Source organism: Sciurus carolinensis, chromosome 1 (genome assembly GCF_902686445.1).
Source record: "Sciurus carolinensis chromosome 1, mSciCar1.2, whole genome shotgun sequence".
In the NCBI taxonomy this organism is placed as follows: Eukaryota; Metazoa; Chordata; class Mammalia; order Rodentia; family Sciuridae; genus Sciurus; species Sciurus carolinensis.
In genome coordinates this window covers 138,681,627-138,698,609 of record NC_062213.1, presented here as the reverse complement: position 1 = coordinate 138,698,609, position 16,983 = coordinate 138,681,627, and the positions used below count along the sequence as shown (strand labels likewise).

General features: G+C 34.0%; 1 protein-coding gene across 4 annotated transcripts in view; it reads right to left on the bottom strand.

The window, feature by feature from the left end:
- Ttll7 (tubulin tyrosine ligase like 7) overlaps nt 1-16,983 on the bottom strand; it is a 133,757-nt gene that overhangs the window by 73,839 nt on the left and 42,935 nt on the right. For 3 of the 4 annotated variants that reach the window (XM_047555609.1, XM_047555617.1, XM_047555633.1), the window contains 5 exons: nt 9,143-9,343; nt 8,809-8,940; nt 6,883-7,004; nt 5,953-6,020; nt 1,849-2,007 (listed from right to left, as the gene is read on the bottom strand). In XM_047555609.1, the coding sequence (XP_047411565.1) occupies nt 1,849-2,007; nt 5,953-6,020; nt 6,883-7,004; nt 8,809-8,940; nt 9,143-9,167 (506 nt within the window). In that variant the 5' untranslated portion in view covers nt 9,168-9,343. Of the gene's footprint in view, nt 1-1,848; nt 2,008-5,952; nt 6,021-6,882; nt 7,005-8,808; nt 8,941-9,142; nt 9,344-16,983 lie in introns of those variants that run through there. The other variant, XM_047555627.1, reaches the window with a different exon arrangement.

The following is a 16,983-nucleotide window of genomic DNA, read 5'->3' as shown; positions in this document are numbered from 1 at the left end:
TTAACAAAAAATTCTATTTACACAAAAGAGAGTATAGTAGAGAAATTTAGAAATAAAAACCAATAAGACATATATGAAATAAACAGCAAAAGGAAATAATTCTTTTTCAGTAATTACATTAAGTATAAATAGATTAGCTCTCCAATGAAAGAAAAGGTTTGGCAGAATTAATTAAAAAAAAAAAAAACCCATGGTCCAACTATATGCTGTCTACAAAAAACTGTCTTCAAAATCAAAGGTCTGAATAGGATGAAAGTGAAAAGACAGTGTATGTAAACAACAATCTGGAGTGCTATACTAGTATCAGATAAAAGAAACTTAAAGACAAGAATTACAAGAGGTAAACAATGACATTATAAAATGATAAAAACTGTCAATGCATCAAGAATATATAATAATTACAAATATATATGCATTTAGTAATTGAGCTTGAAAATATATAGAGCAAAAACTGGTAGAATCAAGGGGAGAAACAGTTCAACAATAACAGTTGAAGGTTTCAATACTCCACTTCTAATAATAGCACCTACAAAGCAGATCAGCAAGAAATAGACACCTTCAAAAATTAAAAGCATCTTTACCTACATACTGTTGCATTATATGACATAAACTCAAACAATACAGAATACCCTTTTAATTATCTGCTCTTTTGGTTATTTTTATATCGTAACCAAAAGAAATTTGAAGATTATTACTTATACACATTTTAACAATAAATATAAATATATTTATACTAAATGTTAACACTAAAATTAAGAAAAACATAAAATTTAGTAATCCTTCCAAAAAATTTCCTTTTGATACCTATAGGAAGCCAAATAAACCTTAATCAATTGAAACAAAACTGCCACTAACATACTTGATTATTCTTAAGTTATCAAACCACATTTAAATATAATATATGATTGAAATATTATGATTAACAGTTAAAGGAAAATTTTTGGACAATAATTTTGCAAGTAGATACCACTTCCAAGAATCTTTTTTCCCATAGCACTTTTTTTTTTTTTTTTTTTTTTTTTTTGGTACTAGGGATTGAACTCAGGGGCAGTAGACCACTGAACCACAACCCCAGTCCCACTTTGTATTTTATTTAGAGACAGGGTCTCACTGAGTTGCTTAGCACCTTGCTTTTGCTAAAGTTGGCTTTGAACTCCAGATCCTCCTGCCTCAGACTCCTGAGTTGCTGGGATTACAGGTCTCCATAGCATTTTTAATAAAAAATTTAAAATAACTTAGTTCTATTTTATTAAAAACTGCCTCAGTCATATTTTTTTAAAAGTTCATTGCAGACAACTAAACATAAAGAAAGCAAAAGGAAAGAAGAATTTTAAGTCCACATTCTAATCTCAGTTAACATGTCTAATTCTTGGCACTCTAGCTTTAAATGTGTTCTACTCATTTCTAACCCAATTATCATGGCTACATTTAAAAAAAAAAAAAAAAACTATCCAGCAAAGATCATACTATTCTGCTTCAGGATTCTAGTTAGGCAAAGAGTAACTTCCTTTTCATTTCTTTCTCTTTACTATAGCAAATGACTTTCCCTCCAAGCTTATTAAATTATAAATGAGCATTTTATGTTTATGAAGAAAACAGAATACAGATTTTTCCTTCCATTTTGTTATCTATTAAGTTCTCATGCCTGCTGATTCATTTTTTAAATTAAATTACTAAAGCTTGTGAGATAGGTTAAAAGAATAAAGCTCATTAAGCATTTAGTTCCAAAAATCGATAAAAACTTAATTTTATTATTTTTTCATAACAGTACTCAAAGTAATTATGCACATTTATTACTTTCCCTCCATTTTCAAAGTGTTTATATATTCCAGGTATATATAAACCTACCCATGACCCATTGCACCATTAGCTGGTTTTACTATAAAAGTTTTCTGCTTCCGTTTTTTCTTCAATTCTTTCACATAATTCTGGAATTGAGTATATTCAGCAGGGAAGATCCATGTTCGAGGAACAAAGGTATAATCCAGAGGCCGAGACTTGATCATTCTATAAATCAGAGACAATATGAAAGATAAATTCTATTTAAATTTTTATTTTATTTCTCTACTAGGGATACTACAATGATTTAAATTCCCTCCATTTCTTCATTTATTCTTTCACTTATTGATCCCGTTCAACAAATATCTATTAAGCACCTACTATGTACGAGACACTAGTCTAGACTTTACTAGATCCATTAGTGAAAAACGTAAACCAAAATCTCTGCCCTATTATGTGGTAATTTTCATATTGTTGCACCAAAGATCTATTTGATCATACTCAGTGATAGGCACTGGCAATATAAAGATAAATGCAATATGGTCTCTGCCCCAGCAAATCCATAGAAAGGCCGTTGATCACAAAACCAAATGATGACTGCACGGATGGCATATGAGGCAAGGGCGTGGGAGTGTCACTGACTGACAGGGAGGCTCAAGGCCAAGAGCAAGACACAGGGGCTCTTTAAATGTGATTTTTGGTTCATCCATGGGAAGAAATTTTGGGTCATCCATGGGGAGCAACTAATTTACTTTTAAGCTACTGTTTTTAGAATTTAGCTGCTTTTCTGAGAAACAATGTGAAAGCATCTGAATCAACAGAGATGCTGATTATTATCTGTATGCACTATCTGTACTTGTGGTTGTATAGTTATGATATATGTCCTGATACTTTCATTTTGCTATAAATTAGGTCATCTATTCTATTAGATCACATAATTTAGAAATAATCATAGGCTTAAAATGTTTAATCTTGATTAATCCCAAATGTTAATAATTTTGTACTTAGTAGTTCCCAATAAAATGAAAAAATTATGAGAAAGGTTTTTTAAATATTGCCTATTAATGAAAATTTGATTGTTTCAAAGAAGATTTTTTTTTCTGAAAGTCTTTTATGAGAAGATAGGGCCTCCAAATGAAATTGGTAAAAATTAAAATGGAGTCATAGCACACAGCTTACACAGAATTGAGTCTAAATTCTACGACTGGGTGTGGAATACATCAGTCACTTCAGTTACACAGTGAAAGACTCATATAGTTATATTTAAAAAGTGCTTCCTCATAAGAATCCTATAAAAATGATGCAACTATGAGAAAGAAAATAATTACACATTTCATCTGGAAAATCTATTTTAAGTCAACAAACTAAATAATCTCAGTACAAAATGAGAATAATATAAGTTGGTTTGAAAATTAAAGACAATTGAAACAAAGCAAAATAAGTGATAAAGTCCATGGTTTTTGTTTCCAACACCTTTAAATTTATTATATATTTAACAATGATATAAAATTAGATCAAGTAAAAGTTTTTATCAGAATAATACATTTTAAAAACTAACCATTTGGTATTTGTAAATGGTACCATGCTTTCACATATATATTTGGAAAAGAGTCAAGCACATGTATAATCAAGTGAATACCTTATTCCATCTAAGTTATCTAGCTCAAAAGAAACATGCAGTTTTTCTTAAGAAGATATCTGGGATAATTTGTTTTGTCATAGACTTACTAAGTGATATTAAATAAGTAATCCTGTTAACTTTACATTTATTACTAGGTTATAACTTTTTATCTAATAGAAAACTATTTTTTCCATAAGGAGAATTCCATGGGCTTTGTGGAATAAGAAACTGTCCGACTGCAATAGCCTACCAACCACACAAACTTCTTTCTCTACAAAGGAGCCAAAAGCATCTTTAGAAATTGAGAATCTGGTCAAATTACCACCACTACCAGTCTCTTCACCCCTATATCCCCCATGGCTTGGAGATAAAAACCATAATTCTGAACATCTTCACCCTCAGTTAATCTCTTCCCTGTTTTCCAACCATCTCTCTCTATGCCCCAATTGTACTTGACATTATTTCAGTATCTTGATCATTTATGTTTTCTCCTACCACCTGACCTTGGTTCATGCAGCTCCTCCTACCTGGATGTTTCTTACTTAGCATCTGTACCAATAAAGTACTATTCAACATTCATATATCAATTTCTACATCGCTTCTTCAGGGAAACTCTCCCATACCATCCTAACAAGGTCAGAGCTCCTATTTGACATACTGGCTGAGGACTACAAACTAGTACTTCACAGCAATTATCAAAGTTGCAACTGAATGTTATAGTAACAATAGGTCTGCTGTTGATGACTTATGTGCCCAGGGTCCAGCACCATTCGCAGTACATGGTACATACTTAAAAATGTGTTAAATGACAAGTAAGACACATGCCCAAAACTTTACAGAGGTAATTACCTTTCCCCCCCAAGGTCCATTCTTCTTATAATCCTTATAATCATGCTACCTACATAATATCCCAAATCAAAAACCCAGGAATCATCCAGAAAACCTCTCCCATCTTTAATACTCACATCGCAGCTGTTTTCAGTCAATTCCATCTCTTTAACATCTTTAATAGCAGACCAATTTTATCTTTAATAACACACAGATTTATTCTCTGTTCCTCATTCCCACTATCACTCTTGTGGTTCATTAGATGATCATTATTTCTTAACTAGATAGTGATGATCATCTCACCATTTTCTCCTCCAGTCCTACCTTTACTGAATTCATTATGCACAGTACCACCATGATTTTCTCAGGCATTATTTCTGTGCTTAAGTTAATTCAATAATTCCCTCAGATGAAAAAAATTTTTGTTGAGTAGATAAAAGAATAATGAAATAAAATATAATATGGTACATTGACCCTGCATTTGCATAAATCTCCAGCATCATCTCAGGCTGAGTCTCACAACATACATAACCATAGAAACGACTTAAAGGTGCCCAAATGTCACCTTTAAGTTGGTTCAAGTCTTCACATATTTTCACCCACTGCTATCTCTGCTGTGAGCTTTTTCAAAGAGTAAACCCTGTACACTTTTCTACATCCATTGTATATTTAACTATACCTTTCTGACCACCAAAGTGATCTCTCCCTAATAGTGGCATATGACCACCATGACTTTAACACTTCATATTTTTCTTACTCCTCTACTAAAATGTGAGTTCTAGGTAGGAACTAAGTCTTAATATCTTTTTACTTAAAAATTAGCAGTTTTTGGAGCATGCGCCAGACCTACAAAAAATCTTGTCTCATGAATAGATGAATATTTATAAACTTTAACATGGAAGCATATTAATAGTTCTTAATTATAAACATAAGTTTACTAAACTTTAAGAATAGAGTTCCTTTAAAAAGTTCTTCTTACCCACTCAACACTCTTAAACTAAAAAAAAAACTAAAACATAAAACAACCTAACCAGCAGAAATATAAAGTAGACAAAAATTCTACAGTTCATTTAGCAAAACACTGGAGTACATGTTAATTTTTTCCATGAAAGTACATTGTTACTGACCTCAGAGATAAATTTCTGTGCATGTACATCCCTGGGTAAGCATGCATACATGTATCTTCGTGTATTGTGTGCACACATGCACCTATTACAGTGTGCCTGGCACATGTTAGATGTGTTCAATAACCAGTATAAAAACACACGTGCGTGCACGCGCACGCGCACACACACACACACACACAGACACACACAAGCACACATACACGGCATATAATGCAACAAATTAGTTACCGCACAGTTTAACTAAAAATAAACAAATATCAATTGACCACTTACATTTAAAAGAAAAACTTCCATTATAAAGAAACAGCAAATTACAGTAAAAAAGAGAACTGACATTATGAGATGAATTCTGATCCAGCTCTGCTATTAACTATTTGTTTGACTTTGAGCAAGATATTCATTTCTCTGATCCTCAGTTACCTCCTCTGCAAAATGAAAGACTAGAATGAGGGAACTGTTAAGATCATTCTAGCTCTAAAATTCTCTCTCATCTAGAAATCATTTCAAATCAATATAATCTCATAAAAGATAACACTACAATATTGATAGTATAAAATCTCAAACAGGTCTTCTCTATTACAAAGAAATGAAGATTACTTGGTCATATTTCTTGCTAAGAAATCCTTTCTACAGATCTCCCCCATTCCTGGAAAATGGTTGATCCTCTGGAAAATAAAAAAAGTAAATATTAATATTATCATTAACTTAATGAATATATTCATTTATACTATAATACAATTAAATTCATCCTTTGAGTTTTATAAACTGGAACTTATTAGTGTAAAATATTTTAAATTAAATGACCTATAATTAAATTATGGAATTAAAGAATCTGTCATAATAAAGAACACAATTGTAAATTTTAAAGAAATCAGAGAAAGATTTTATGTTGATGGTAAATAATGTCCTGTGTTGAATAAGTGGTAAGTCAATACCCAAATTGTTTTTGGCATTCTACATTTACTATCTTAACACACACAGGGATTGTAGAAAAAAATGCTGAAAATGAACTTATCAAATATTTGCTACCACTGGCTAATTGTGTATTATCCTCTAAATTAACAAATGAAGAAGGACTATATAAAATGTCAATTGACTGAAGTGCCTTGTTTTTAGCTTTTCAATGTGATGTCTACTTTCTTCTGAATAAAAATTTGTGTTGCACTGTAAAAATAAAAGTCCAATTACATATATCTGACATTGCAAGATATTTCCATTTCTTGATCTGCCTATGCAATCTAGTCCATTTCACTCCTCTTTGTGTAATGCAGAACACATTCTTAGGAAAAGGGTTTTTTCCTATTAAGTCTTCTTTAAAGAAAGAAAGAGGTTAAAAGTTAAGCTTTTTAAAAAGATGCAGGCTTCATGCAAAGAGTCAACACAACTGCAAAGCAACAAAACAGGCTGTTGAGGTAAGCTAGAACTGAAATCTACCACGTCAGCATACTAAGGACCTATATAAAGAAACCATGATGGAATTCATATAACTTCCCTCATACCAAGAATTGGTTGTGATTAATGTCCCACCTGGTAATTCTGCAGCTCTACAATTTTCTCCTGCTGAACAGCAGAATCACACCATATAAGGTTACTTGTTTCATCCTCATCTGGAGTTTTCATAAATCCCATTTCATCTATTACTAAACGAACTGCAAACAAATAGTTAAACCAGAATTGAAATACTTCTGAAATATTTATATATGCAATATACAGTATTATAAATACTACAAACTAATTAATACAGTATTTCATTTATAAAATACACATTAGTTATAGCATAACTTCAATTTTAGTTAAAATGGTTTTATCTAGGACCACATTTTTCTCAAAATAACTAAGAACCGCATTAAGTTGTACCCCAAACCCTACTTTCAGTCCTCTCAGATTTAACAGGCACGCAAAACTCCCAAAGGGTTAAGTAGTCAATTTTTAGCACAATAAAAACACAAAAGTAGCTGAGACAAAACCTATACTCAGATACAAATTCACTTTTATTTCTTCTTCATGACCTAAAGATAGGTACAAAAGGGCAAAGGTAAAAATAGCCCCTGATCTTGAGACTGATCTTGTATTTTCCACCTCCCTAGTTCAAATTATTTTTGGCTCCTGAAACTAAGTCATCTCTGTTTACTCAGAGTATGAACTAGTGTAGCAGAATTCACTGGAAGAATTTAGATATTGACCTAACTCTGTCATTCTACTGAGGAAGTTAATACTCAAAAAAGCTTCGTTTTGAGTACAAACTATTTAAGCATTACTCTCTGATCTAGATTTCACAGTTAATATACTGATCTTTTTCTTCCAACAAATTTCAATTTTAAAATAAAGATAAGCAATATACTTAGCATAATTCTGGGGTTCCAACAGAATTCTGAACCTTAACAGAATGATACAGAGCTATACAAGAGTGCAAGAATGTTTTGTTAATGTTTTCTTTTTACGGGAACCCTACCTATAACATATCAACTGTTGGAATGATTTATCTCAAGTACAAAACTGATAACCCAAACCTGTTGGTCTCAAGTTCTAGGGCCTCCTGATATTTACTTGCTGAAAAGAAAGAAAGGGCTCTATATGCAGGCATGACAGGCATAAAGAAGTAGACAGTGTGTGGGTGGAAGAGGTGAGGGAGATAGAGACAGCTGCTGAGTTGAAGTTGCTGCTTTCCAGGGAGGCTTGGTGGAACCTGGGGCTGTACTGAAGCCCCAGGTGATCATATATAAACACACGAGAACTGAAGGAAAGGTTCATTACTGACTCCTGTCACAGCTCTGGCATTCTGAGGGCTGTGCTACCTAGAGCTCAGACATACAGAGGGCAAGGGCAACAGCAGCACAGCCTGGGAGACTCCTTTAACCAGTCCACAAGCAGCTCAGGAGCAGACCTATTCCTGAGTAAATGAGAGCCACTGTCAGGGGCCTCTCAAAAATCACAGGGAGGACCTTGAGATAAATGGAACTCCTGGCAATTATGGAGGAGGGAGTACGATGCGCTTCTTAAATCTGGGTATCATGTGCACACAAACCAGTGGAGCTGGGAACATGGAGTTTGCATAAGAGGAATGAAGAAGATTTATTCTTTTTTTATATTCACAAATCAAATTTTAGGGTCAGTCATATATAAATCCCTTTTATAAAGAATGTCAAAGTTCAGAGAGCCAAATTGAGCTTTAAGAAAAAAATACAATGTCGGGTTTGAAACTCACTTTTTTTTTTCACCTAAGCTATTTAACTGCCTTTTTGTTTGAACTGAAATTTTAGAAACCACTTAAGATCTTTTCAAGGATATCAACCTCCACTGCACAGAAAAAGAATCCCTCTAACATGTCAGAAATTTTATAGAAAGCACTTAAAAACCCATTACATAAAAGATAGTTATCTCTCGGTATTGTTTTCAACACCAAATCAGTTTTTCAAGCAATTTTTAAAATCACATGATTCCAAGGAAACTTACCAATTTCAAACTTTGTCCCAGCAACATTTGCAGTAATGATTCCCTTCTTCTTCTTCTTTCTGACTTTCCTTTTCACAGTGCTTTGATAAGGTAACTCCATATTCAGATCCAGGGGTGAGGATCCCTGAATAACTTTAAAAGAAATATAAAAAACAACCAAATATAACTGAAATTGAAAAATAATCCACACCAGAAACACAAATGCCCTCCAACAAGGTAAAATTATAATTTATGGTACTTCAAAAGTACACAAGCAATTTTGAATACTCAACAGTAAACAGTAAGGATCTACAACACATCACATGGTGTAACATGGCTCAGCCAGTCTGCTTACCTCCGTCTTGAGGCAGAGATGGCATTACTGCCTATGCCAATAGGAAAGAAGTGTATGTAGCTGTACCACGCTCTCATGAAATCTGGAAGCCTCAGGTTACTTTAAGTAGGATGTAGTCCCAAATGACTGCAAGTTCTTATCATATTATCTTGGTGGAATCCTCAGATTTCAAGACACTTAAGTTATGGGCTATGAAAGTACCTATAGGGATTATAAAACAAAATCATTTAGAAAAAATGTTTTATGAATTTTTGATACATGCCAATATTATTCTTTTTTAAAGATCAGGTAATGACAAAAATTAATGTATTCAATCAACAAGTATTTATCAATCAATTTCTTAACCTTATACAAAATGCAAAGTGATGGTTCTCTGTCCTGAAAGAGAGCAAGTTAAGTGGAGGGGGTTTTATGAGATTATGTATAACTTTTATGAACACTAACATACATAAGTGATAACAACAATAAAAAAATTCACTACCACTTATTGAACACTTACAATCTTCAGCATTATATTATGCCACTTAATTTCAGCAAGTCTTTGAGGTAGAAGTTTTTTATCCCCATCTCATTGGTAACTAAATTGAGCTCATAAAGAACAAATAATTTTGTCTGCTAAGAGACAAAAGTGGAGATTAAAATGAAGATACTTCTAATGTCAAAGTCAGAGTTCATTAACCAGAAACCATGCAACCTTCAACCCAATACCTAAAATGTAACTGCATTTAAACATGAGTAAAATATTGATATTTTATAAAAGAACCACCAGGGTAGAGAAGGCTTGCTGAGTGAGTGAATACAGAGAAGTGATTTGTCTTTAATGGGGAAAAAGGAATAACAACAAAGCAGACCACATTTGAATTGTATCTTAAAAAATAAAAATGATTTTGAAGGGCATAAAAATAGGATGGGTATCACTATAATGATCTTATCTGAGCACAGAGAAAAACAAAACAAGCATTTTTTTTAATGAATGACCCATTTTGATTTACATGTTATCTTGGCCTACAGTATACTTTGTGTGTGCACTGTATATGTATGAACTTAGGCTTCTGTGCCCTGGCTATACTGTACTGCCAGGTCTCTATTATCAACATTCTGATTTCTCCCTTCATAGTATAATAATCTTTGAGTTCTTATAAAACATCTCTATGTACAATGAAAAATTATGAAACCTATTTTTATGATAAACAAAGGTATGTTACCAACACCTTCACAAGGAAATTTACCCAGTCATCAGAAATTCAGAACTATCCAGAAATGCAGCTACATTAAATGTAACTCACATATATCATTCCAAACACCATCATTATAAGATTCATTACTAATGAAATTTAGAGCTTTATTTGTTCACAGGTATCACTTTTACTAGAGTAACTGTCCAGTATAATTCAATACCAAAACTAGGAATATATTATTTATTACAGAACAAAAGTGGCAGTGTATTAATATTTAAAACAGTTCATCTCATTAACCAACCTTGAACTGCAGTTCATTTCTCCCCCGATTTCCAGATGTAGAAACTAAGAAGGCTGGAGGTAAGGCAACAGTTTAGAAACTGCAAACCTAGACTTTGATCTAAATTCTAATTAAGTATTCTCTTCATTGAATTCCACTGCTTTCAGACACCATGCTAACAGGCTACATATACATACAAGAAGTTTACATCTCTTGTATGTCAGTATTCTGGCATGTCTTGCAGTATGTACTGCAACAGTATCCACAGTACTTAAAACCAAACAGTGAAATCATAGTGAACATCTCTAACCTATCTCTCAGTTCCCAACTGCAAGCTGGACACAGACTAGATCACATCTCAGAACGAAAGAAAGTAGAAGCATAGAGTTCAGCTCCATTTCTTTCTAGAAGTTTTCTGATACTTCCGGGAGATAACTGAGTTTACCAGGTCATGTCCAACATCTTGTCACTAGAGTAAACAAAGGCCCCCTTTATAAGTGTCAGAGTACTTAGTACATTAAAAGTAGGTGCCAAAGTCAACAAGAGTTTGAAAACAATGTTCGTTTACACTAGGCTCTGTGAGCAGATATGCTAATTTGTAACAAATCTTGTATTTGTTTTCTATAGAGTTCAAAATAAGACTGTTTATCCCATCCATTCAGGAATTTGAAGTCTTAGAAATTATTATGTTCATATATAGACTTCATTTAATTTTTTTATGGTTTGGTAAAAATGTTTAACAAATGTGAGGACCTCACTATATCATCCCAATTATAATTATTTCACTTCATTCCAGGCAAGAAATTTACAATGACAGATTTATCATACTACTCAGGTAAGCCACAGTTATCTGCTTTCCCAAAACAGCATGTTTTAGTTAACTTCCTAAATTCCTTAAGTCAATGATTTCTAAAGTTTGACTGCAAAGGAGAAACACCTGAGGAGCTTTTGAAAATCTTGGTGACCAAACTAAACCTCAGAACCAAGTAGCACCTACTCAACAGCATTTTTAAAGCTCTTCAAGTGATTATAGAGTGCATCCAAAGTTGAGAATCTCAACTACAGGCACCTAAGGACATTTAAGCAAATAAAATTTTAACATGCATATAAAATTATAAGAAGTGAAACAGAAAAAATCATTACAAATTTTAAAATTAAGAAAAAACAGATTTAAAAGCATTTATAAAAATCTTTATGTCTAGTTCAACTAAAAAACTGAGGAACAAAAAAGAAATAGATCAACAGAAAATGACTCCTAAGAAAAAGAAACCAAAAAATCATTTCTAAAAGAAAACAATCTGCCAAAATTTCAAGCAAATAATAACCTTGAATATAGAACTTCCTAGTACCAATACATAACACAATTGAAACAAAATCAAAATAATTCCAGTACATACAAAATAATTCCGGTGCAAGAGAATCCTTTCTTTCCAGATTTTCATGTTGAACTTCTACCACTTTTCTCTGAAATCTTCCTCTGATCATGTCCAAAGAAATTCATTTCTCCCTCCTCTGGTCTATCATGGAGATCTTTTCTCATACTTCTATCATAACCAGCAGCCAAGAAGGCAAGTTCCATGAACAAGGTGGTTTTTGTCCATCTATTTCATTCCTCCACTCCCAGAGCCTAGAATGGTGCCTGACACAGTGTCCTAAAGGCACCTGTTACTGAGTGCTGTGGCTCAACATTTATGCCTCCTCCAAAATTCATGATGAACTTAATCCCCAACGCAACAGAACTGGCAGGGGGGCCTTAGGGGCTGATCAGGTGGTGAGAGCTCCTCCCTCATGAATGGGATTTAAGACCCTCATAAAAAAGGCTTCCGGCAGAATTCTGCCCCCTTCGCCTTTCCATCCCTCATGCCCTGTAAGCCATCCTTCCCAGAAGACACAGCACTGAGGTGGCAGTTTAAAAGCAAAGAGTGTAGTCCTCAGTTGACAAGGATACTTCTGGTACCCTGATCAAGAGATTTCCAGTCTCCATAATTATGAAAAATAAGCTTTTATTGTACATAAACTACCCAATCTGTGGTATTTTGTTCTAACAGTACCTATGGACTAAGACAATGAGTTGAAAAAAAATCAACCATGACAGCTGGGAATAAGGAGAGATGGTCATGGGGCTCTGAGAAGAAAACATGCATCATTTACAATCTCTTATTTTCAAATTTTTAAAGTAAAAAAGGCAAAGTATAAAGAATATTATACAGCCACTTGGGTATATACAGACTGCAGTAGCTGCCCTGCTATGGCTGGGGACAGGGCCCAGGGAGACTTGCCTGCATGAACACCTTTTAGCATCCCACGCATATTTTACCTATTCAAAAAACATAAAATACTTATAATAAAAGTTTCTATCAACAATTTCATATTTATAACCAAAGCCATCAAGCTTCATGTCCTCTTTTTGTTACCTCGCATCATAATTTTTGGAATCTAGCTCATTCCCCATCTCATTTCTATAATTATTATCCTTTGGCAGGACTTTTCAGTTCTCAAAACTGATAAAAACCAAATTTTATTAGTCAGAACAAAGTATGTTTTGCTTCAAATTAAAAAAAAAATCTCAGGAACTTAAAATAATTAAGAACTATTTCTTGATCACACTACATATCCACCAAAGATTGGCAGAGATGTTTGCATCAATAGATAGATAGATAGATAATGAGGTATCCCCCAAATCTCCTGTCAATACAGGAAAGTTCAGAGGTAAAATGATTGGATTATGAACTTTATAACCTAATAAGTCCATACTAGTTTGAGTAGACTGACACAGGTGGGGCATGGTTAGAGGAGATGGGTCATTGGGGACATACCCTGAAATGGGTTCAGCTTCCTTGTGACATCTTCCTTCCTCCTTAACCTCTTTTTCTCTCTCTCTCTCTGTTTCCTGATCTCCCCCTGAGCTGAGCAGCTTTCCTCTGCTTGGCCCTTCCTCCATGATATGCTGCTTACCATGGGTCCAGAGCAGTGGAGTCAGCCATCTCTGGGCTGAGACCTCTGAAACCATGAACCCCAAATAAACTTTCCCTCCTCAAAATTGTTCCTGTTGGGTATTTTAGTCACAGAGAAGGAAAGTTAACTAAAACTCTCACGTGTGTGTTTGTGTATGTGTGTGAGTGTATGTGTGTTTTACATATTTACAAATCTACATATGTTTTAGTTAGCTTAGAAAAAACATTTGAAACAAAAATATAAAGAACTAGGTGAATGATAAACACCAAATCTGATACCTCTTGAGAGAAAGGAGGAGGATGTAATAGCCCTGTTTTTTACATTGAGCATCTGTGTTCTTCTACATACCAGAGATATATTTCCTAATATAAAGTATACATTGATCATAGCTTATTCTTTTGAAATAACAGGTAGACATAAAACAGTCATGATACTTTTGTTTGAGTCATTGTGTGTCTTTTTAAGTACTATGTTCTAAATCACATTGTGGAAAGTTAAGTGTGATCCTAACTTGTCAGCATTGTGGTATCACTAAAGGACACCAAGCAGAGTAACATAATCAAGAGTTCTCTTTGACGGAGCACACAGTCAGTTATTGTGAGTGCCGGAGTGGAGACAGAGAGTCTAAGAAGGCAATTTTAATGTCCAGGAAAGAGATGCTAAGAGCTTGATCACAGATCAAAGCAACAGATACAGGGAAGAAGAATACTGCTACTATAGAATAGTAACAGGACTTGGTGATCAAGAAGGGAAAAATAATCTCATATGACATGGAGATTTCTGACTTAGGAAACTGGGTAGGAACTGTTACCAAGCATCAAAAAGGAAATGTCTACAAAAAGGAAAGAAAACTGGAGGTATAAGATGACTTCAGTTTTATATAAGCAAAAAAAGATGAATAAAAAATAGAAACAAAATTAGTAATTGGAGATAAGGAATAAAGAAAGCATCTATTTTTATAAATGGGGACCCACAGAAAGGTCCCTTGCTATTTTTGTGCTATCTGCCAAGAAATGACAATAGACTTCAAAATGCACAGCTGCATGATGGGTGAACAAATGACCTCACCCAAACACCCCCAGTAACAACAAAGCATTGACACCACTCTTTGTACAAATTAAAGGGTTTAGAGAAGCTACTTACTCCCATACTTCTGCCCCTTTTCACAGCTGGGCATATTCCCCAAAGCCACAGCTAAAGATGTAGTTTCTTCTAGATATCTGAAAGTATCATTTAATCAATCACCTCTATAAACCTGATAGCAGTAATGAATCAAGTGTGATATGCTGGAAGAACAAACATAACTATTTATTCTTTCTATAACAGAATTAATGTTGACCTTGAGCAATAGTATCTCCCATATGTGTACAACTTACTTATTTTTCAAATTGACCTTAGCTTGCTTAGTATTTTTTCAGTATTTATGGTTAAACTACATCACCCACACTTAGATCTGTGTTCTATCTTGTCTTTAGAATTTAGCCTACAGTGACAATAAAAAGGGGGGTACTGATAAAAAGGTAATGGTAACATAGCATATCTTAAAGGCATTTTTCCTTATTACTGTTTGTATTTTTACTACTTAGGATAATAAAAAAGGCGAAAACCTCACTGAATAAATGGTGAATTGAAAAAGTCAAAGCAAGTAACAGTTATAGTTATTTAAAGTGACAGAAGACAAAATTATTTCACAATGTATCAATCAAATACTTAAATGAGTTGAAAGGCCCTTTGGATACATTTCTCCTATAATATAACATTTTCTCCTACAATATAATATTTCAGATCTAAAGAGTTTTCCAGTAGCCTAAAAATAAATCGCTTCTGCTCCCTAGAAATCTCATGTGATGATATCAGTTAACTTCATTTCTCACTCACTTTTGTCAAACCATTGCCACCTCCTAGTCCCTCATCCTACAAAGTACTGAACCCAAACCAGCAGAGTTGAACTTATATGTATCCTCCAAACACCCAAACTATGCTTTAGTACAAAAAGAACTCTTGTTCTAAGCTAAGGCATTGGAACTGACTGTTCTTTGGACCCAGTTCTTCCCAGAGTTGGATCAAAGGTAAAAGTGTGGGGTAGAGGTGTGGCTCAGTAGCAGAGTACTTGCCTAGCATGTCCAAGGTCCTGGGGAGAGGGAATCAGACAAGGTGGAAGAGAGGGAATAAGGGAAGTGGAAAATTTCTAAAATAGCAAGTTCTGCCTTGTTTGCCAGATAATGCACAATAGATATTAAAATGTGCAGCTGCTTAGCTGGTGAACAGATGACATCAACCAAATGTCATTTGATGCCAGTATTTATAGTTCCAATCATCCAAAACTTAACTCTTTAACTTCCTCCTAAAAATCTGATAATCCTTTTATGTTCCCCATCTTTGTAAAAGATACCAAGATATACCTAATATTGAATGTCAAGCATCCAAGAGAAATACATCAGAATTATCTTTAATTTTCTGTTGAACTCTTTGCTTAATACCCATTCAAAGTATACCTTGTTACCAATTTCAGGGCATATCTTAGTTTTGCTAATTGTATTTCCATCTGCTTCTATGAATCTTAAATATTAAGTTATAAAATTCATTGAATTGTTAAGCCTCCTATGACACCCATATTAGTTAAAAACATTTAGTTAACACTACTACTCACCTACCTAGTAGCTACTCACTAAATAATACTTACTAACAAACCAACTATTGGGGCTTATTAGGGGTGGCTTTGTGCCTAACTAAATAATTCCCTTTCCCAGACTTCCTTACATGAATACATATGTGGCCATGAGGCTACAAGAACATGGGGACTGATAAGCCAATGAGGTAGAAGTTAAAGTTATTGAGCAGGGAAGGATAATCAATGAGCACTTATTTATTTCTCTTCCTTCCAAACTGGGAAGCAAATGTGATTGCAGGAGCTGTGGCAATGCACAGTGCATTGATTTTGTCTTGGAAATACATTAACTTTAAACAGCCTACCTCCAGAGAAAATAAGCCTCCTTCATGTTTAAGCTACTGTTACGTTAATTCTGTTACCATCACTTAACTACACCTTTGAATGGACAGGCTACTCCAAAAGAAATTACTATTTTGGTTCTAAAAAAGATATACTAGCCAAAATGCAAAGTCACTGATACAGTGATTCTGACCATTTACCATTTTTGCCACAGTCTATGTTTACCCATTTTCCACTAACAGTAATTTGATTTTCCTCTGGTGAAGCACTGCTCCCTCACTCTCAACTCCTGTGCAGGGGAAAAAGAGATCATGCTACCTCCTTAGCTCTTATGTGCACTCATTAACTTGCCTAGGAACACAATTAATACAAAAACTGCTGAGAGAAAGCATAAAAGAATTATTATAGTGGGTCATCACAAAGAGTAAGGTCTGAAGAAATGACCAGAACATGATCCTTACATACTTTTTAGATGAAC